Source organism: Labrus bergylta, chromosome 9 (assembly GCF_963930695.1).
Source record: "Labrus bergylta chromosome 9, fLabBer1.1, whole genome shotgun sequence".
In the NCBI taxonomy this organism is placed as follows: Eukaryota; Metazoa; Chordata; class Actinopteri; order Labriformes; family Labridae; genus Labrus; species Labrus bergylta.
The window spans coordinates 28620040-28642472 of record NC_089203.1 but is presented as its reverse complement, the minus strand read 5'-3'; the positions used below and the strand labels follow the sequence as shown (position 1 = coordinate 28642472).

At 39.7% G+C, this 22433-nt stretch overlaps 1 long non-coding RNA gene and 2 gene segments (V, D, J or C); 2 read left to right on the top strand and 1 right to left on the bottom strand.

Annotated features, from left to right (window-relative positions):
- Window positions 1-6393: 6393 nt before the first annotated feature.
- LOC109975420 (uncharacterized) lies at window positions 6394-8162 on the bottom strand. The gene is made up of 2 exons (XR_010666892.1): window positions 8057-8162; window positions 6394-7949 (listed from the first exon to the last, which is right to left on the bottom strand). It is a non-coding gene; the product is annotated as an uncharacterized lncRNA (long non-coding RNA).
- A 272-nt stretch (window positions 8163-8434) lies between these two features.
- Window positions 8435-10170, top strand: LOC109979826 (Ig kappa-b4 chain C region-like). The segment is given in 2 exon segments: window positions 8435-8558; window positions 9655-10170. A coding segment is annotated over 1 exon segment (306 nt).
- Window positions 10171-20406: 10236 nt separating this feature from the next.
- Window positions 20407-21968, top strand: LOC114919869 (Ig kappa-b4 chain C region-like). The segment is given in 2 exon segments: window positions 20407-20742; window positions 21452-21968. A coding segment is annotated over 1 exon segment (306 nt).
- Window positions 21969-22433: the final 465 nt, after the last annotated feature.

Genomic DNA, 22433 nt, shown 5'->3' with positions numbered 1-22433 from the left:
CCCTGTGTCGCAGTGTGTAGCAGCCCCACTGACATCTCTCCAGGTCCTGATTGTGTTAGTGTGCACAGACATCATGTCCACAAGTTTTCAGATGTTACTGCTCTCGTGCACCTACTTACCCAAGGCAATAATCTGACCAACAAAAACAGAGATTGAATCTTTAGTCAGCTGGTGTGATGCATATTGAATGTTGGAAAGACAAAGGAACATATTATTGATTTTAGAAGAAAGAAAGACGATGTTTCCCCTCATAGCAGATCCAAACTGTCCAGTTTCATAAAGTACATCATACAGTACATCAAATTGGAAAAAGGACACTGATGTGGCTTTAAAGAAGGCTCAGTCAAGACTCTTAAGGAAGCTTAGATCCTCTGACATTAGCAAGAACCTTCTGTACGTTTTGTATCTTGGCTAGTGTCCTCTTTTATTCTGTTCTGTGCTGGTGGGGGGTGGCAGCTTCTGTTTGGATGATACAAATAGGATCAATAACCTGATCAAAGAGGCTGGCTCTGTGATCGGCTTTACCCCACACTCTCTTGAAGTCACCTTTGAGAAGAGAACGAGGACAACACTAAAAATCTTTTCATAAATATCTGACATATGCCAAGGGTTCATTTTGAAATGCTAAGTACTGTATAGTGGAAATATATGATATTGAATAACTGATTGTGTAGTTTTTGTATTACAGGGAAGAGGTGATGGAAACCAGTCAGTGTAGTGTTTGAGTGTGTGTCCTCAGTGAAGTGTGTCAGTCTCTGCAGAAGCTTCCTGCTGCAGCAGTTAGTCTGGTTTCTGTTCAGGCTGACTGAGGGAGGTTTTTGTACGACGCTTTTTCACTGTGTGAACACCAACTCACTGTTGATGAAATGTACACTCTGACAGTAGTAAACTGCTGCGTCTTCAGTCTGGACTCCACTGATGGTCAGAGTGAAGTCAGAGTTTGATCCACTGCCTGTAAAACGACTTGAAGTCCCCGATACTCGAGTGCTACCCAAGTAAATCAGCAGTTTAGGAGTTCCTCCATCTTTCTGTTGGTACCAGGCTAAAAAGGGTTCATCGTCGTCCGTAGTATCTACATCCTCACTGGTCCTACATGAGACAGTGACAGAGGCTCCCAGAGCAGATCTCACTGCTGCAGACTGAGTCACTGTGACCTGTCCTCTGGACTCTGAGGAGACAGAGACAAACACATGAAGCAGCATCAGGGTTGTGTGGGCTTCATTTCAGAGAGACGGATGTTCATAGAGGAGAGGAGTTTGATTGTCTGGACTTTACCTGTGAAGCAGCAGCAGAGGAGGAGAGTCCAGATGAGGACGCAGATCAAAGTCATGTTTTTGGATGACGAGGAGGAGGATTTCTGTGTCTCCTGTTGTGATGAAGGACAGCTGTCAGTCCTCCAGTGTTCAACTCTCAGGACTTTAAACTCTCCCCGAGCACTGGAGCATGCTGCTGCTCATGCAAAGTGGCTCTTTATGGAAATGATGGATTTCAATCACTCAATGAGCTGATCTGATGATGAGTCTTTCAAGTATTTTAAAAGTTTTCTGAAAAGTATTTCAGTAGCTTTAACAATTATTTTTCCACAAGTTTCAGTTTTTCATATACACAATTCAAACAACATTTAAACTATTCTTTAAAACCTGAAAAAGTATTTTGCCAACTTTTTCTGTGTTGCTTGTGTTTGCCCTTTCTCAAGGATTAAAAATGTTCTTTTAATGAGAAAAATGTTGAAAGTGGATACAACATATACAAAGACTTATCACAGAATTACAGCAAAATTCTGAATTTGTATTTTGCAGACCAAACTTCACTGCATCTAAAGTCTAAAACAAGTAGCTCATAACGTCTTGTTTTATGTAGTGAAACGTGTCTGTTGTCACGGTTAAGCAGTGGTGCCTGTCTGTTGAACGGTTACTGAACGGTTACTGTCCTCGGCTGCCACTTACGAGAAAAAGGGTATTTGACCTCCCTTAATTATCATTGATCTCTCTCTCTCTCTCTTTGCAGTGCTGCTCCACTCCAGTGTGCATCGGACTCAAACATTTGAGTCCAGTGTGCATCGGACTCAAACATTTGAGTCGGATACAGCCTGACTTTGCAGAGTGTAAGCCTGGCCTAAACAGAAAAAAGTCATTTGGGAGATTTGGTTTTCCATCTAGCAGCACAAAAGTGTCAGCATGACGTATTTCTAGTCATATGACTTCCTGCAATGTGACAATTGTACTAAGAACCCAAATGCACAAATCCACAAACACTTAGAATTTTTTTATAACTCATCGGATTTTATTCTATTAAGGAAAACGACTATGCCCATATTAGGGTTGTGGCAGATTTGATTGACAGCTCTGCGCGGTCAGCAGGTCAGGAGGCTAACAGCTTGATCCGTCTGATTTCTCCTCTTTCTTACTTCGTTTGGAGAGTTTGTTTAACACATATCTGACAACATACATGGCTTGCTGTGCGGTTAACAGACCATCCAACAAGTTGATGCTTCAGTTTTTTTCGGTAAGTGATATAGTAGTGTTATATTTACCGCTTACTCATGTGTTTATATTTACGGACCTAGCTTGTTTAGAGATAGCTTGTAAACCAGTCGGCTAACTGTGTAGCTCATTATTTACATTATTTACATTATTTACAGTCAATGGTTTAGAAATGTTTGTTGTTAAGATGTTGAAAATAATGAGTTTGTGTGATGTTAGAAGCTAAAGGTTCAGCTCGGTGGTTATCTGACGTTATGATGAATGTTATACTCCACCTAAATGTGGACATTAAAAACAAACTTTGTGTAGTAATTATCTGTCAGTAACATAAACTGAACTGAACCTAATGTGCTGTGTAGGTTATAGAGGATGACATTAAAGTTACATGGTTGATGTAGTGTCTTAAGATTTGAGCAAACTGTTAACAAAACTTCACTTTGTAAGAGCATCTGTAACCATTAAGAACTAAATTAATAACCATATTAATTTTCACTGAACTCATACACAGAATATAGCAGTAGAAATATAAAATATTAATAACATGGAATGAAAATAAGATATAAAGCACATAGATATAAAGTATAAGAAATAGTTTGAAGAATACAGCCATGTACTGAGCTCATGTTAATAATAAATGAGTTACTGTATGTTCTGTACTAAAGCACAGAGAGTTGGGACCTGTTAATGATTTAAATAATTCAGGTTATATTTGTTTCATGTTAAGATGAAGTACTATCCACAATAAACTGCTTAATTTTTCCTCACCCAAAATCTGAGACAATTTAATGTAGAATATCATTGTGTGAGTGAGAGAGCTGAAAACAGCATGATTACAATAATGTTTATCTTCTTAACTTTAAATAGATGTTGATTACCTGAATACTGTACCTTTGTTGTCTGGGTAGTACACTGTTGAATTTATAAATGTGCTCTTACACACAGATGAATACAGAAAAATAATTTGATGATTTAATAAATGATTTAATGAATAACTGATATTTTCTCTCTTTCTTTGCCATCCTGAAGACCTCTCACTTAAAGTCCATGTTCTCCTGGATCCATGTCACATGCTCAAGCTTCTTCTGAATGACATTTCAACAGTCAAAGTTCTGGAGAGAGAAGATGTCCAGCAGATAAGACAGCAGTACATCAAGGAGCTCCACAGGCTTCAGGAGGAGGAGGAGGGTTTGCACCTTGGAAGACTGTATTCATGCTGTTCAAATAAAACTAGATCTCCTCCAAACAACTTGCAATCAAACTATTTTCTTCCCATTTTAAAACCCTTTGTCCAGTTTAGATGGGAGAAGTTGATATTATGTGATATTGATCTGTGAAGACTACATTTCTAAATCATTTTTAACTGTGTTTTTATTCACAAGTTATTGATCTTATTTACTCTCCATGTATCTTGATTTAAGAATGGGGCTGTGTTTAAGGTCATCATTTTGCAATGACTCTGTTACATCCCATTTTAAGAAATGAACTGCATTAGTATTTATCAAAAGAATAAAAAGTTGTGTAAAAGTAGACTTCCTTCCCTAAGCTATTGAGTTGAGCATTAATGCACATTTTAGTCTTGTCATTTCAAATCTGAAATGTATACTCAGAAGTAGACATAAAGGAGTGCATTTATATAGAAATATTTATTTAATCTGAAAAACAACATGAAAAAAAGTCTGTTTTTACAGCAGAGATGAACATGTTTACAGCTTGGTACAAAACAAACAAATAGGTGTGATTAGCTCATGTCTCGATGGACACACACTGTACGGGGGGGGTGAATGTTTTCATGACTCATCAGTTTTGATTTGATGAAGGATAAGAGTTATTCACAATAAGGTGTGTAGCTGACCAGCTTGACAAATGGGCACGGTGTAACGGTTTGTCAGGAGGTTTAAAACCCGCCTCAGCTCTCAGCCTGTGGGTGACATCACTCAGGCCATCCGGGGGAGACCTCCCTCACAGCGAGCTGTTGAAGAGAAGCAACTGAAGTCCACCCCAGAAGAACCAACAAATACAGATGTTGTTGAGGCTCAGGTTTCTTCCTCTGTCTCTGCAGCTCTCTGGGCACCTCGATGGACCAGTCACCAATAATCCACACTGTGTCTATAGGAGAAATACAAAGGTGTTCAATTAATGCCTCAGACAAGACACAATGTACAGTTAACCACATGTGACAGCTCAGGGTGTTTTTTTGTTATGAGCCACATCTGCAGGAATAATATTGAACAAGGTAGCTGCAACTCATAATAATTGATGCCAGTCTTAAACACTATATTTTCTAATACTTAAAGTTTTTGGTGTGACGCTGACACTGTCCACAGACTCCATGACTTCACGGGGTTCAATAGAAAACAAATATCTTATAATAAATACTAAATATTTATTTTTCAATTGTCATGTTCACCTCATCGCTGTTGACATCAGTAAATATAAAACACAGACATTCCTCTTTTTGTCAGAACAGTAACATGAACTGTATGCTTTGTAATATTGATTTCTTCTGGATGTCTCATATTTATTTACAGTCTATGGATAAAACTTTGTTAATGTATTTCTCTGCTAACACTGACAAAGTTTAACTGCTCTGACAAATAACTAATAACCATGATTGTATATTTAAAAAAGTGTAGTTTTAAGACTTTAATTAAATATTTTGGTTGAATATAATTCGTTTTAACTGTGTTGTAGAAAAGTTAAATGTTAACTTACTGTTTAGTTTTCTCAGGATGAGCAGGAATAGTTGATGATAGCAGCCTAGCTGTTAGCTATGCTGTGAAGTGGACTGCTGACGTCGAGCTGAATGGGCGGAGTTAAGTCCCGCCTTACTGCTGTCGCTAGGTTGATCCGAAGTTAGGTTGAGACTGCAAATCCAATATGGATGCGGCCGTCGATTGGACTCATTTTCTGTCTATGTAACAGACGGGTCAGGGTTCGTCCAGTTATATTTACAGTCTATGGTCATGACGTGCCAAACTGTCCATCAATCCGATCACACACTGATGGTGATGCCTTCAGGAACCATTTGGGTTGCTTCAACTGGGGATCGAACCACCAACTTTTCTGACAACCAAACCACTGTACCTCTAAGCCACATCTTCCCCATAACATTGACAGTATTATTTTGTTGAAGGAAGTATTAGCTTTAGGTAGTATATTGATTTTATAATATTGGTTCCAAATGAAATACGATGTCTTGAGTTAGTTCTTCTTATAATTATCTCCCATGCTTAAAAAATGTGTCCTTGTCGTCTTGTATGTTTCATTCATCTTGCTTTAAAGCATTGTCTTCTTCCGTTTGATGAATAGTTTCATATTATAATTATCAGTGTGTTATTTCAACAAGACAATGTTGTACCTCTGTCAGTATCATTTCCCTCATTCAGCCACCAGAGGGCAGCAGAGTACGTCTTTTAAAAATGGCCTTATATCCTGCTCAGTTCATCCTCCAGACTCAGTTAATAAATCCAGACTGTTAGTGAAGCAGCTCATTCAGTCTCCACAAAGACTCTCCTGTAAGGACTCACTGAAGAGGATCACTTTACACCTCATAGAGACGAGGACATTCAGCTGACGTAGTCACAGGGTGTGGCATGAAGCTACATTTCAGTAGTTCTTGAGTAGTTCTTGAAATTAATGATGATGTAATGGGTGTGAAGATTTGATGGTTATGTGTTTCTAAGAAGATGCTCGTGCATTTTCTTATCTATTTACAGATTATATCAGTTTTCTACATATTGACTTGTTTTTTCTTATTTCAGGTTGAATATTTTGACTCCATTTTGACTGTTTGTTTCTTTTATGGATCCAGAAAGGAGCCAGTCAAGGTTTTGTTTTCACACACTTTGCATTGAATGGAGAAGCAGGATCCAGATACCTGTGATCACTTGAAAGGAAAAGAAACTGTGCCTTTGAGGTTTGGGACTTTTAATCTTTCAGAGTCACTTCAACTCTACAATTCACTTAGCAGACGCTATTATCCAAAGTGCAACACAAGGGAGGATCTAGAGAGGAGGAAACAAAGTCAGTAAGTGCAAATGAACAGCTTTCAGTCTGATCTGACACACAGATGCTGACAGGAAAGCACAACTTCAACAGCTGTTCTTCAGAGTTCTAATCAGCATCACAACCATCCTAAATATCGTGATCATCATTACCAAACAACACCATCTTCATCTTCATCATCATCATGAAGGTCATTGGTGTTCATAAAGAGCTGGGTCTTTAGCTTTTTCTTAAAGGTGCAAAGGGACTCTGCGGATCCAATGAAGTTTGGAATTATTTTCCACCACCGGGGGGCGACAGAGGAGAAGAGTGTAGTTAGAAACTTAAGAACCCGTCCGGTTCAGTTCGGTATGGTACACATGTATTGGCGTTTCTACTGTCATGAATACTTTTTTGGTACGCTTCTGTTGGGGTGCCAAGCGTACTGAACCGACCCTAAAGGTTGGAGCTAGACACACTGCAGTCTGTTGATTGGTCGAAAGAAGAATCTTCACTTGACAGCGGTAATAAAGGACAAACACAAAACGCACCACGTTTTGGAGAGAGTCATTAAAAGGCTGTTTTCTGTTTTTATGCGACTATATGTCAACGCGTAGCTCCGCCCCATGGACGACCTGGGAGATGCAATCATTCATTTTTATTTACTGTGTCACATTCTTCTTCTTCTTTATTGAATGTCTTGGCTGTCTGTCGTGCCGCTGTTGTTTAATGATGTACGGTTGGCTGTTGAAACGCAAACAAGATCAGGGTTTACCGTGTCAGACTGTACTGAACCAAACCAGACCGCTTGGTGGAAACGGGGCTTTAAGGCCCAGGTTCAGTTGGACATTTGTGAACACCTTATAGAGGCAAATAAAAACACATAAAGTGTATAGTGTTTGCTTTCTCTCTTATTCAAGTACTGCTATGTGTTGCTTTTATCCGTCCCTAAACATTGGCTGTTATTGTGTAAGTTGAAAAGTTGTTTTAGGTAAAAGAGTCTGCAGGACAGTAAACTAAACTGAGCGCACATTCGTGAGTGTGTGTCCTCAGTGAAGTGTGTCAGTCTCTGCAGAAGCTTCCTGCTGCAGCAGTCAGTCTGGTTTCTGTTCAGGCTGACTGAGGGAGGTTTTTGTACGACGCTTTTTCACTGTGTGAACACAGCCTGACTGTTGATGCTATGATAACTCTGACAGTAGTAAACTGCTGCGTCTTCAGTCTGGACTCCACTGATGGTCAGAGTGAAGTCAGAGTTTGATCCACTGCCTGTAAAACGACTTGAAGTCCCCGATACTCGAGTGCTACCATAGTAAATCAGCAGTTTAGGAGTTCCTCCATCTTTCTGTTGGTACCAGGCTAAATAGGGTTTGCCGTCATACGTAGTAGTTACAGCATTACTGGTTGTACATGATAAGGTGACGGAGGCTCCCAGAGCAGATCTCACTGCTGCAGGCTGAGTCACTGTGACCTGTCCTCTGGACTCTGAGGAGACAGAGACAAACACATGAAGCAGCATCAGGGTTGTGTGGGCTTCATTTCAGAGAGACGGATGTTCATAGAGGAGAGGAGTTTGATTGTCTGGACTTTACCTGTGAAGCAGCAGCAGAGGAGGAGAGTCCAGATGAGGATGCAGATCAAAGTCATGTTTTTGGATGAGGAGGAGGAGGAGGATTTCTGTGGCTCCTGTTGTGATGAAGGACAGCTGTCAGTCCTGCAGTGTTCAACTCTCAGGACTTTAAACTCTCCCCGAGCACTGGAGCATGCTGCTGCTCATGCAAAGTGGCTCTTTATGGAAATGCTCTGACTAACTGGGGACTTGGATGATACTAATTATAAAGTTAATTTTTTTAACTTTCAATAAGACATGTTTTTAAAACCGTCTTCATGCTTCTGGAGAAATCCCCGGAATAAAATGTCTTTATTTTGAATATTAATGGAAATGTATTCTTTATACTTTTCAGTTCATTTGAAGGTTTTGCAGACAAGAGCATTTTTTTTACTTTCTTTAGTGAGAGGTTTTTGTACGGCGACTCAATGAGTTTGCATCACTGTGGTACACATTTGGTGGAGGAACCAGACTGGATGTTGGAAGTAAGTCAAATATTAACCCTTTGTATGTAAAGAGATTATTTTATTTTGAAATGCAAGGCTGAAAATGACTGACCCAAACATTTGTGTGCATGTTTTTCTCTGTATTTAGACTAAATTGAATTTGAATGATTTTAGTTTTTAATGAAACACAAAATCGTATCAAAATAAATGTCAAATCTGAAGCCAAAGTCATCATTTGTTCCAGAGTAAATGAGTGTTATCATTGTAAAGGTGAAGTTGCATCTTGAGGGCTGGTAGTTTGAGTACGATGTGTTGAAGTCAGAGAGCCGTGTCTCTGTGCAGTGAGAGGTTTTTGTACGGCGACTCAGTGACTTTGTATCACTGTGGTGCACATTTGGTGGTGGAACCAGACTGGATGTTGGAGGTAAGTTTCTGTCCGATTCTAAACAGTGTAATGTAATCATGAATTATTTGTTTTTTTTGTTTACAATGCAAAACAACATTTATACATTTTTACATTATATTTTTTTCCTGTTTGTGTTTGTCCTCCTGTACCATCTCAGAACAGATCGTTTACATTCAGTTCAGCAGCTTCAGATTTACTCAAAAAAATTATCTGATTTCAAATATCTATTCCACATCAACGATAACTCTTAAAGGCCCTTATTTCATTTTGTCATTTTGAATAAATTGCTCAAAGGGAAGTTGTAAGAATTTTGAATGAAAATGTTCAAAATCTCTGATCTCTTTCTGCAGATTATGTCACTTAAGATTTTTTAGCCTTTTATGATTTAAAACATGTTTTATTGATAGATTTGGTTCATGTTTCCACTCAAGAGTTAGAAAAATAGGTATTTCAAAGGTTTGAGTGATTTGATGATTTTTCAGCGTATATATTTTAAGTCCAGTGTATTCTGGTCTCTCCGTACGATGATCGTCTCTGTGTTGATTTGCATGACAGATTTCTGAGAGGGAAGTGAAACAACGTGTGAGTGACTGCTGAAGCAGAAAAAAACATCTGGCAGAAACTCCTTAAAGGAGAAACTCTGCTTTCAACTGCAAAGGTGTCCAGGAGTGATGTGTTTGACTGACAGCTGTGTGGTTCCTGTCCTCTGTTCTGATTGGTGTCTCCTAGGTGAAGCCCGTCCCACCTTGATGGTTCTGCCCCCTTCCAATGAGGAGCTGCAGCAGGGGAAGGCCACGCTCGTGTGCCTGGCCAACAAGGGCTTCCCCTCGGACTGGAGTCTGGCCTGGAAGGTGGACGGCATCAGCGGCGGCAGCTGGGAGGAGAGCAGGGGCCCTGCGGTGATGGAGCAGGACGCTCGTTACAGCTGGAGCAGCACCCTGAGGCTCTCTGCAGGCCAGTGGACGAAGGTGGGCTCTGTGACCTGTGAGGCCACCCAGGGCTCCCAGACGCTGGTCTCAGAGACACTGAGGAGGGACCAGTGTTCCCAGGACTGAGCTGTATAACCTGGACTCTGCTGCTGGTTTCTCCCTGCTGTTGTTTCACTTCTGAAACTGCCCTCAGTTTGCACGCTAAATGCCTGCTTTCCCTCTCTATGATTTTATGTTTCAACGTTAATTTTTCTTACCTTTTTTATTGACAGTTTTTCTTAAAATGAGCAAAAGAATAAAAATGGAATCCAACAGAGTTCTTTGTGCATATCTTTCATTTCTTAACACTGTTATAACTGTGAAGAGTCTTCATAGTCTCTGAGGTTAACAATTTATGATTCGACTTTGGTAAGTTCACCTAAAACATAAAAAAATATATAGCAATGGAAAACTTCCAAATAATCTTATATCATCAAAATCTGCTGTTGAAGAAGTTGAAAGGTCTCAATCTGATGACTGATGTGTTGAATTGTTAAATCTCTGAAAATAATGAAGGTGGGTAAGAAATGTGTTGGAAATAAAACGGATGGCATCATCTGCATAACGTGATAAAACATTGCTTCTGGCATGTTGTTCAAAGCCTGCTCAGTGGTTTAAATATATTAATTAAGATCATGAAAACACACATCGTGGAAAGTTTATGCAAAGGTCTCTTGGTGTTTTGCATATTCATTTGGGATGTCAAAATAAAAAGATTTGAGACGTATCTCAAGAAAAGACATATTAATCAATGAAAACAATTCAAATGTGTGTTAATTTTAGACAGTAGAAAACTCCTTCTTTAACCTGTGAGTGCTTTGGGTGCTCTTCTTTTCTTGGATATAATTAGGAGGACTCTAATGGAAACAAGTTGGTAACCTCTGAGGTAGTCGACGACTTTAAAAAGACTTAAAGAGTCTTATACAACACATATAGTTCTGTCAGTGCAGACTAACCTTTCCTCTGCAGGGCACCAGTTTAGCTCAGTTGATAGAGCAGGCGCTGTATTTTATATATTTTTGGCGACAGTAGCTCAGTCTGTAGGGACCTTGTTTGGGAACCTGAGGGTCGCTGGTTTAAGTCCCTGTACACATCAAAGTATGGAAGCTGCCAGGTCCCAGGTCACTCTCCGAGTGCTATAGAGGTGTCCTAGAGCAAGACACTGAACCCCCAACAGCTCTGTTGTGCTCCCTGTGTCGCAGTGTGTAGCAGCCCCACTGACATCTCTCCAGGTCCTGATTGTGTTAGTGTGCACAGACATCATGTCCACAAGTTTTCAGATGTTACTGCTCTCGTGCACCTACTTACCCAAGGCAATAATCTGACCAACAAAAACAGAGATTGAATTTTTAGTCAGCTAGTGTGATGCATATTGAATGTTGGAAAGTATTATTGATTTTAGAAGAAAGAAAGACGATGTTTCCCCTCATAGCAGATCCAAACTGTCCAGTTTCATAAATATGTCGATGTCTTCCTGGACAGTACATCAAATTGGAAAATGGACACTGATGTGGCTTTAAAGAAGGCTCAGTCAAGACTCTTAAGGAAGCTTAGATCCTCTGACTTTAGCAAGAACCTTCTGTACGTTTTGTATCTTGGCTAGTGTCCTCTTTTATTCTGTTCTGTGCTGGTGGGGGGGGGGGGGGCAGTATCTGTTTGGATGATACAAATAGGATCAATAAGCTGATCAAAGAGGCTGGCTCTGTGATCGGCTTTACCCCACACTCTCTTGAAGTCACCTTTGAGAAGAGAACGAGGACAACACTAAAAATCTTTTCATAAATATCTGACATATGCCAAGGGTTCATTTTGAAATGCTAAGTACTGTATAGTGGAAATATATGATATTGAATAACTGATTGTGTAGTTTTTGTATTACAGGGAAGAGGTGATGGAAACCAGTCAGTGTAGTGTTTGTGTGTGTGTCCTCAGTGAAGTGTGTCAGTCTCTGCAGAAGCTTCCTGCTGCAGCAGTCAGTCTGGTTTCTGTTCAGGCTGACTGAGGGAGGTTTTTGTACGACGCTTTTTCACTGTGTGAACACCCACTCACTGTTGATATAGTGACAACTCTGACAGTAGTAAACTGCTGCATCTTCAGTCTGGACTCCACTGATGGTCAGAGTGAAGTCAGAGTTTGATCCACTGCCTGTAAAACGATCTGAAATCCCCGATTCTCGAGTGCTACCTAAGTAAATCAGCAGTTTAGGAGTTCCTCCATCTTTCTGTTGGTACCAGGCTAAGTCGGGTTCGTCGAGAGTAGTATCTACATCCTCACTGGTCCTACATGATAAGGTGATGGAGGCTCCCAGAGCAGATCTCACTGCTGCAGACTGAGTCACTGAGACCTGTCCTCTGGACTCTGAGGAGACAGAGACAAACACATGAAGCAGCATCAGGGTTGTGTGGGCTTCATTTCAGAGAGACGGATGTTCATAGAGGAGAGGAGTTTGATTGTCTGGACTTTACCTGTGAAGCAGCAGCAGAGGAGGAGAGTCCAGATGAGGACGCAGATCAAAGTCATGTTTTTGGATGACGAGGAGGAGGAGGATTTCTGTGTCTCCTGTTGTGATGAAGGACAGCTGTCAGTCCTCCAGCGTTCAACTCTCAGGACTTTAAACTCTCCCCGAGCACTGGAGCATGCTGCTGCTCATGCAAAGTGGCTCTTTATGGAAATGATGGATTTCAATCACTCAATGAACTGATCTGATGATGAGTCTTTCAAGTATTTTAAAAGTTTTCTGAAAAGTATTTCAGTAGCTTTAACAATTATTTTTTCACAAGTTTCAGTTTTTCATATACACAATTCAAACAACATTTAAACTATTCTTTAAAACCTGAAAAAGTATTTTGCCAACTTTTTTTGTGTTGCTTGTGTTTGCCCTTTCTCAAGGATTAAAAATGTTCTTTTAATGAGAACAATTTTGAAAGTGGATACAACATATACAAAGACTTATCACAGAATTACAGCAAAATTCTGAATTTGTATTTTGCAAACCAAACTTCACTGCATCTAAAGTCTAAAACAAGTAGCTCATAACGTCTTGTTTTAAGTAGTGAAACGTGTCTGTTGTCACGGTTAAGCAGTGGTGCCTGTCTGTTGAATGGTTACTGAGCTAAGAGAGGGAAGTGAAATGTTTTAGACCAGTTTCATCTTCTCTGAAGAAGACTGACAGATGCAGTCGTGTCCTCGGCTGCCACTTACGAGAAAAAGGGTATTTGACCTCCCTTAATTATCATTGATCTCTCTCTCTCTCTCTTTGCAGTGCTGCTCCACTCCAGTGTACATCGGACTCAAACATTTGAGTCCAGTGTGCAATGGCCTCAAACATTTGAGTCCAGTGTACATCGGACTCAAACATTTGAGTCGGATACAGCCTGACTTTGCAGAGTGTAAGCCTGGCCTAAACAGAAAAAAGTCATTTGGGAGATTTGGTTTTCCATCTTGCAACACAAAAGTGTCAGCATGATGTATTTCTAGTCATGTGACTTCCTGCAATGTGACAATTGTACTAAGAACCCAAATGCACAAATCCAAAAACACTTAGAGAAGATACAAAGTCTGTTTAATCAGAGGGGAGGTCAGTACACGGGAATCTAAATCACAAGCAGAGGTAATCAAAACGTTGGGCAACAGGCAGGTCAGAAAATACAGAAAAAGGTCGGAATAGTAATCGAAAAAATACACAATGAAAGCTGGAACGTTGTCATGAGGGAACAAGAAGAACTGGCATAGAAGGAGGGAAACACAGAGACTAAATACTCAAGGGGAGCGAAGACAACTAGACACAGGTGAGACACATCAGGTAATCACAGACGCAGGAGACACAGGTGAGAGTAGAAGAAAGCAAAGGATCTGAAACGAGATGCAGGGTAAGTGTCAAAAACACAAGATGTAAAAACATGAGAGTAACTGGAACCACACACTATCCTGGAGATGTGTCATAACCAAGGGGCAACCTCCGGTCTGGAAAAATGAAGCCTATGCGGAAGTACAAAAAACTGCAGTTCCTCGAGGTTCCTCTTGAGGCTGGCTGCAGAAGCGCCGGAAGTGCCATAAGCCCACAGCCAAAAAAGCCCGTTTTTACCACAGGAATCAACATGTTTACAGCCTGGTTCAAAAAACGAGATATATCTGAGAAGTTGACGGCCCCTTCTCCTCACACTGTGGGGGGGGGGTGAATTTTTTTATAACTCATCGGATTTCATTCTATTAAGGAAAACGACTATGCCCATATTAGGGTTGTGGCAGATTTGATTGACAGCTCTGCGCGGTCAGCAGGTCAGGAGGCTAACAGCTTGATCCGTCTGATTTCTCCTCTTTCTTACTTCGTTTGGAGAGTTTGTTTAACACATATCTGACAACATACATGGCTTGCTGTGCGGTTAACAGACCATCCAACAAGTTGATGCTTCAGTTTTTTTCGGTAAGTGATATAGTAGTGTTATATTTACTGCTTACTCATGTGTTTATATTTACGGACCTAGCTTGTTTAGAGTTAGCTTGTAAACCAGTCGGCTAACTGTGTAGCTCATTATTTACATTATTTACATTATTTACAGTCAATGGTTTAGAAATGTTTGTTAAGATGTTGTTGTTGAAAATAATGAGTTTGTGTGATGTTAGAAGCTAAAGGTTCATCTCGGTGGTTATCTGATGTTATGATGAATGTTATACTCCACCTAAATGTGGACATTAAAAAACAAACTTTGTGTAGTAATTATCCGTCAGTAACATAAACTGAACTGAACCTAATGTGCTGTGTAGGTTATAGAGGATGACATTAAAGTTACATGGTTGATGTAGTGTCTTAAGATTTGAGCAAACTGTTAACAAAAATCACTTTGTAAGAGCATCTGTAACCATTAAGAACTATATTAATAACCAGATTAATTTTCACTGAACTCATACACAGAATATAGCTGTAGAAATATAAAATATAAATAACATGGAATGAAAATAAGATATAAAGCACATAGATATAAAGTATAAGAAATAGTTTGAAGAATACAGCCATGTACTGAGCTCATGTTAATAATAAATGAGTTACTGTATGTTCTGTACTGAAGCACAGAGAGTTGGGACCTGTTAATGATTTAAATAATTCAGGTTATATTTGTTTCATGTTAAGATGAAGTACTATCCACAATAAACTGTTTAATTTTTCCTCACCCAAAATCTGAGACAATTTGATGTAGAATATCATTGTGTGAGTGAGAGAGCTGAAAACAGAATGATTACAATAAGGTTTATTTTCTTAACTTTGAATAGATGTTGATTATCTGAATACTGTACCTTTGTTGTCTGGGTAGTAGACTGTTGAATTTATAAATGTGCTCTTACACACAGATGAATACAGAAAAATAATTTGATGATTTAATAAATGATTTAATGAATAACTGATATTTTCTCTCTTTCTTTGCCATCCTGAAGACCTCTCACTTAAAGTCCATGTTCTTCTGGATCCATGTCACATGCTCGAGCTTCTTCTGAATGACATTTCAACAGTCGAAGTTCTGCTGAGAGAAGATGGCCAGCAGATAAGACAGCAGTACATCAAGGAGCTCCACAAGCTTCAGGAGGAGGAGGAGGGTTTGCACCTTGGAAGACTGTATTCATGCTGTTCAAATAAAACTAGATCTCCTCCAAACAACTTGCAATCAAACTATTTTCTTCCCATTTTAAAACCCTTTGTCCAGTTTAGATGGGAGAAGTTGATATTATGTGATATTGATCAGGGAAGACTACATCTCTAAATCATTTTTAACTGTGTTTTTATTCACAAGTTATTGATCTTATTTACTCTCCATGTATCTTGATTTAAGAATGGGGCTGTGTTTAAGGTCATCATTTTGCAATGACTCTGTTCCATCCCATTTTAAGAAATGAACTACATTAGTATTTATCAAAAGAATAAAAAGTTGTGTAAAAGTAGACTTCCTTCCCTTAGCTATTGAGTTGAGCATTAATGCACATTTTAGTCTTGTCATTTCAAATCTGAAATGTGTACTCAGAAGTAGACATAAAGGAGTGCATTTATATAGAAATATTTATTTAATCTGAAAAACAACATGAAAAAAAGTCTGTTTTTATAGCAGAGATGAACATGTTTACAGCTTGGTACAAAACAAACAAATAGGTGTGATTAGCTCATGTCTCGATGGACACACACTGTACGGGGGGGTGAATGTTTTGATGACTCATCAGTTTTGATTTGATGAAGGATAAGAGTTATTCACAATAAGGTGTGTAGCTGACCAGCTTGACAGATGGGCACGGTGTAACGGTTTGTCAGGAGGTTTAAAACCTGTCTCAGCTCTCAGCCTGTGGGTGACATCACTCAGGCCATCCGGGGGAGACCTCCCTCACAGCGAGCTGTTGAAGAGAAGCAACTGAAGTCCACCCCAGAAGAACCAACAAACACAGATGTTGTTGAGGCTCAGGTTTCTTCCTCTGTCTCTGCAGCTCTCTGGGCACCTCGACGGACCAGTCACCAATAATCCACACTGTGTCTATAGGAGAAATACAAAGGTGTTCAATTAATGCCTCAGACAAGACACAATGTACAGTTAACTATATGTGACAGCTCAGGCTGTTTTTTTGTTATGAGCCACATCTGCAGGAATAATATTGAACAAGGTAGCTGCAACTCATCATAATAGATGCCAGTCTTAAACACTATATTTTCTAATACTTAAAGTTTTTGGTGTGACGCTGACACTGTCCACAGACTCCATGACTTCACGGGGTTCAATAGAAAACAAATGTCTTATAATAAATACTAAATATTTATTTTTCAATTGTCATGTTCACCTCATCACTGTTGACATCAGTAAATATAAGACACAGACATTCCTCTTTTTGTCAGAACAGTAACATGAACTGTATGCTTTGTAATATTGATTTCTTCTGGATGTCTCATATTTATTTACAGTTTATGGATAAAACTTTGTTAATGTATTTCTCTGCTAACACTGACAAAGTCTAACTGCTCTGACAAATAACTAATAACCATGATTGTATATTTAACAAAGTGTAGTTTTAAGACTTTAATTAAATATTTTGGTTGAATATAATTAGTTTTAACTGTGTTGTAGAAAAGTTAAATGTTAACTTACTGTTTAGTTTTCTCAGGATGAGCAGGAATAGTTGATGATAGCAGCCTAGCTGTTAGCTATGCTGTCAAGTGGACTGCTGACGTCGAGCTGAATGGGCGGAGTTAAGTCCCGCCTTACTGCTGTCGCTAGGTTGATCCGAAGTTAGGTTGAGACTGCAAATCCAATATGGATGCGGCCGTCGATTGGACTCATTTTCTGTCTATGTAACAGACGGGTCAGGGTTCATCCAGTAATATTTACAGTCTATGGTCATAACGTGCCAAACTGTCCATCAATCCGATCACACACTGATGGTGATGCCTTCAGGAACCATTTGGGTTGCTTCAACTGGGGATCGAATCACCAACTTTTCTGACAACCAAACCACTGTACCTCTAAGCCACATCTTCCCCATAACATTGACAGTATTATTTTGTTGAATGAAGTATTAGCTTTAGGTAGTATATTGATTTTATAATATTGGTTCTAAATGAAATACGATGTCTTGAGTTAGTTCTTCTTATAATTATCTCCCATGCTTAAAAAATGTGTCCTTGTCGTCTTGTATGTTTCATTCATCTTGCTTTAAAGCATTGTCTTCTTCCGTTTGATGAATAGTTTCATATTATAATTATCAGTGTGTTATTTCAACAAGACAATGTCGTACCTCTGTCAGTATCATTTCCCTCATTCAGCCACCAGAGGGCAGCAGAGTACGTCTTTTAAAAATGGCCTTATATCCTGCTCAGTTCATCCTCCAGACTCAGTTAATAAATCCAGACTGTTAGTGAAGCAGCTCATTCAGTCTCCACAGAGACTCTCCTGTAAGGACTCACTGAAGAGGATCACTTTACACCTCATAGAGACGAGGACATTCAGCTGACGTAGTCACAGGGTGTGGCATGAAGCTACATTTCAGTAGTTCTTGAGTAGTTCTGGAAAATAATGGTGATGTAATGGGTGTGAAGAAATATATTTTAGATTTGATGGTTATGTGTTTCTAAGAAGATGCTTGTGCATTTTCTTATCTATTTACAGAGTATATCAGTTTTCTACATATTGACTTGTTTTTTCTTATTTCAGGTTGAATATTTTGACTCCATTTGACTGTTTGTTTCTTTTATGGATCCAGAAAGGAGCCAGTCAAGGTTTTGTTTTCACACACTTTGCATTGAATGGAGAAGCAGGATCCAGATACCTGTGATCACTTGAAAGGAAAAGAAACTGTGCCTTTGAGGTTTGGGACTTTTAATCTTTCAGAGTCACTTCAACTCTACAATTCACTTAGCAGACGCTATTATCCAAAGTGCAACACAAGCGAGGATCTAGAGAGGAGGAAACAAAGTCAGTAAGTGCAAATGAACAGCTTTCAGTCTGATCTGACACACAGATGCTGACAGGAAAGCACAACTTCAACAGCTGCTCTTCAGAGTTCTAATCAGCATCACAACCATCCTAAATATCATGATCATCATTACCAAACAACACCATCTTCATCTTCATCATCATCATGAAGGTCATTGGTGTTCATAAAGAGCTGGGTCTTTAGCTTTTTCTTAAAGGTGCAAAGGGACTCTGCGGATCCAATGAAGTTTGGAATTATTTTCCATCACCGGGTGGCGACAGAGGAGAAGAGTGTAGTTAGAAACTTAAGAACCCGTCCGGTTCAGTTCGGTATGGTACACATGTATTGGCGTTTCAACTGTCATGAATACTTTTTTGGCACGCTTCTGTTGGGGTGCCAAGCGTACTGAACCGACTCTAAAGGTTGGAGCTAGAAACACTGCAGTCTGTTGATTGGTCGAAAGAAGAATCTTCACTTGACAGCGGTAATAAAGGACAAACACAAAACGCACCACGTTTTGGAGAGAGTCATTAAAAGGCTGTTTTCTGTTTTTATGCGACTATATGTCAGCGCGTAGCTCCGCCCCATGGACGACCTGGGAGATGCAATCATTCATTTTTATTTACTGTGTCACATTCTTCTTCTTCTTTATTGAATGTCTTGGCTGTCTGTCGTGCCGCTGTTGTTTTATGATGTACGGTTGGCTGTTGAAACGCAAGCAAGATCAGGGCTTACCGTGTCAGACTGTACTGAACCAAACCAGACCGCTTGGTGGAAACGGGGCTTTAAGGCCCAGGTTCAGTTGGACATTTGTGAACACCTTATAGAGGCAAATAAAAACACATAAAGTGTATAGTGTTTGCTTCCTCTCTTATTCAAGTACTGCTATGTGTTGCTTTTATCCGTCCCTAAACATTGGCTGTTATTGTGTAAGTTGAAAAGTTGTTTTAGGTAAAAGAGTCTGCAGGACAGTAAACTAAACTGAGCGCACATTCGTGAGTGTGTGTCCTCAGTGAAGTGTGTCAGTCTCTGCAGAAGCTTCCTGCTGCAGCAGTCAGTCTGGTTTCTGTTCAGGCTGACTGAGGGAGGTTTTTGTACGACGCTTTTTCACTGTGTGAACACACCTCCACTGTGATAACTCTGACAGTAGTAAACTGCTGCGTCTTCAGTCTGGACTCCACTGATGGTCAGAGTGAAGTCAGAGTTTGATCCACTGCCTGTAAAATGATCTGAAGTCCCTGATTCTCGAGTGCTACCAGAGTAAATCAGCAGTTTAGGAGTTCCTCCATCTTTCTGTTGGTACCAGGCTAAGTCGGGTTTGCTGTTCGTAGTATCTACATCCTTACTGGTTGTACATGATAAGGTGACGGAGGCTCCCAGATCAGATCTCACTGCTGCAGGCTGAGTCACTGTGACCTGTCCTCTGGACTCTGAGGAGACAGAGACAAACACATGAAGCAGCATCAGGGTTGTGTGGGCTTCATTTCAGAGAGACGGATGTTCATAGAGGAGAGGAGTTTGATTGTCTGGACTTTACCTGTGAAGCAGCAGCAGAGGAGGAGAGTCCAGATGAGGACGCAGATCAAAGTCATGTTTTTGGATGAGGAGGAGGAGGAGGATTTCTGTGTCTCCTGTTGTGATGAAGGACAGCTGTCAGTCCTGCAGTGTTCAACTCTCAGGACTTTAAACTCTCCCCGAGCACTGGAGCATGCTGCTGCTCATGCAAAGTGGCTCTTTATGGAAATGCTCTAACTAACTGGGGACTTGGATTATACTAATTATAAAGTTAATTATTTTAACTTTCAATAAGACATGTTTTTAAAACCGTGTTCATGCTTCTGGAGAAATCCCCGGAATAAAATGTCTTAATTTTGAATATTAATGGAAATGTATTCTTTATACTTTTCAGTTCATTTGAAGGTTTTGCAGACAAGAGCATTTTTTTTACTTTCTTTAGTGAGAGGTTTTTGTACGGCGACTCAATGAGTTTGCATCACTGTGGTACACATTTGGTGGAGGAACCAGACTGGATGTTGGAAGTAAGTCAAATATTAACCCTTTGTATGTCAAGAGATTATTTTATTTTGAAATGCAAGACTGAAAATGACTGACCCAAACATTTGTGTGCATGTTTTTCTCTGTATTTAGACTAAAAACGAATTTTTAATGAAACACAAAATCGTATCAAAATAAATGTCAAATCTGAAGCCAAAGTCATCATTTGTTCCAGAGTAAATGAGTGTTATCATTGTAAAGGTGAAGTTGCATCTTGAGGGCTGGTAGTTTGAGTACGATGTGTTGAAGTCAGAGAGCCGTGTCTCTGTGCAGTGAGAGGTTTTTGTACGGCGACTCAGTGACTTTGTATCACTGTGGTGGACTTTTGGTGGAGGAACCAGACTGGATGTCGGAGGTAAGTTTCTGTTGATTTCTAAACAGTGCAATGTAATCGTAATTTTTTTTTTTTTCATTTACAATATGAAGAAACATTTATACATTTTTATATTATATTTTTTTCCTGTTTGTGTTTGTCCTCCTGTACCATCTCAGGACAGATCGTTTACATTCAGTTCAGCAGCTTCAGATTCATAAAAAATAATTCTCTGAATTTGAATATCTATTCCACATCAACGATAACTCTTAAAGGCCCTTATTTCATTTTGTCATTTTGAATAAATTGCTCAAAGGGAAGTTGTAAGAATTTTGAAAGAAAATGTTAAAAATCTCTGATCTCTTTCTGCAGATTATGTCACTCAAGATTTTTTAGCCTTTTATGATTTAAAACATGTTTTATTGATAGATTTGGTTCATGTTTCCACTCAAGAGTTAGAAAAACAGGTATTTCAAAGGTTTGAGTGATTTGATGATTTTTCAGCGTATATATTTTATGTCCAGTGTATTCTGGTCTCTCTGTACGATGATCGTCTCTGTGTTGATTTGCATGACAGATTTCTGAGAGGGAAGTGAAACAATGTGTGAGTGACTGCTGAAGCAGAAAAAAACATCTGACAGAAACTCCTTGAAGGAGAAACTCTGCTTTCAACTGCAAAGGTGTCCAGGAGTGATGTGTTTGACTGACAGCTGTGTGGTTCCTGTCCTCTGTTCTGATTGGTGTCTCCTAGGTGAAGCCCGTCCCACCTTGATGGTTCTGCCCCCTTCCAATGAGGAGCTGCAGCAGGGGAATGCCACGCTCGTGTGCCTGGCCAACAAGGGCTTCCCCTCGGACTGGAGTCTGGCCTGGAAGGTGGACGGCATCAGCGGCGGCAGCTGGGAGGAGAGCAGGGGCCCTGCGGTGATGGAGCAGGACGCTCGTTACAGCTGGAGCAGCACCCTGAGGCTCTCTGCAGGCCAGTGGATGAAGGTGGGCTCTGTGACCTGTGAGGCCACCCAGGGCTCCCAGACGCTGGTCTCAGAGACACTGAGGAGGGACCAGTGTTCCCAGGACTGAGCTGTATCACCTGGACTCTGCTGCTGGTTTCCCCCTGCTGTTGTTTCACTTCTGAAACTGCACTCAGTTTACACGCTAAATGCCTTCATTCCCTCTCTATGATTTTATGTTTCAACGTTAACTTTTCTCGCATTTTGTATTGACAGTTTTTCTCAAAATGAGCAAAAGAATAAAAATGGAATCAAACAGTGTTTGTTGTGCATATCTTTCATTTCTTAACAGGTTAACAATTTTTGAACGGACTTTGGTAAGTTCATCTAAAGAATTAAAAAATATATAGCAATGGAAAACTTCCAAATAATCTTATATCATCAAAATCTGCTGTTGAAGATGGTGAAATGTCTCAATCTGATGACTGATGTGTTGATTTGTTAAATCTCTGAAAATAATGAAGGTAGGTAAGAAATGTGTTGGAAGCAAAGCGGATGGCATCATCTGCATAACTTGATAAAACATTGCTTCTGGCATGTTGTTCAAAGCCTGCTCTGTGGTTTAAATATATTAATTAAAATCATGAAAACACACATCGTGGAAAGTTTATGCAAAGGTCTCTTGGTGTTTTGCATATTCTGTTTGGATGTCAAAATAAAAAGATTTGAGACGTATCTCAAGAAAAGACATATTAATCAATGAAAACAATTCAAATGTGTGTTAAT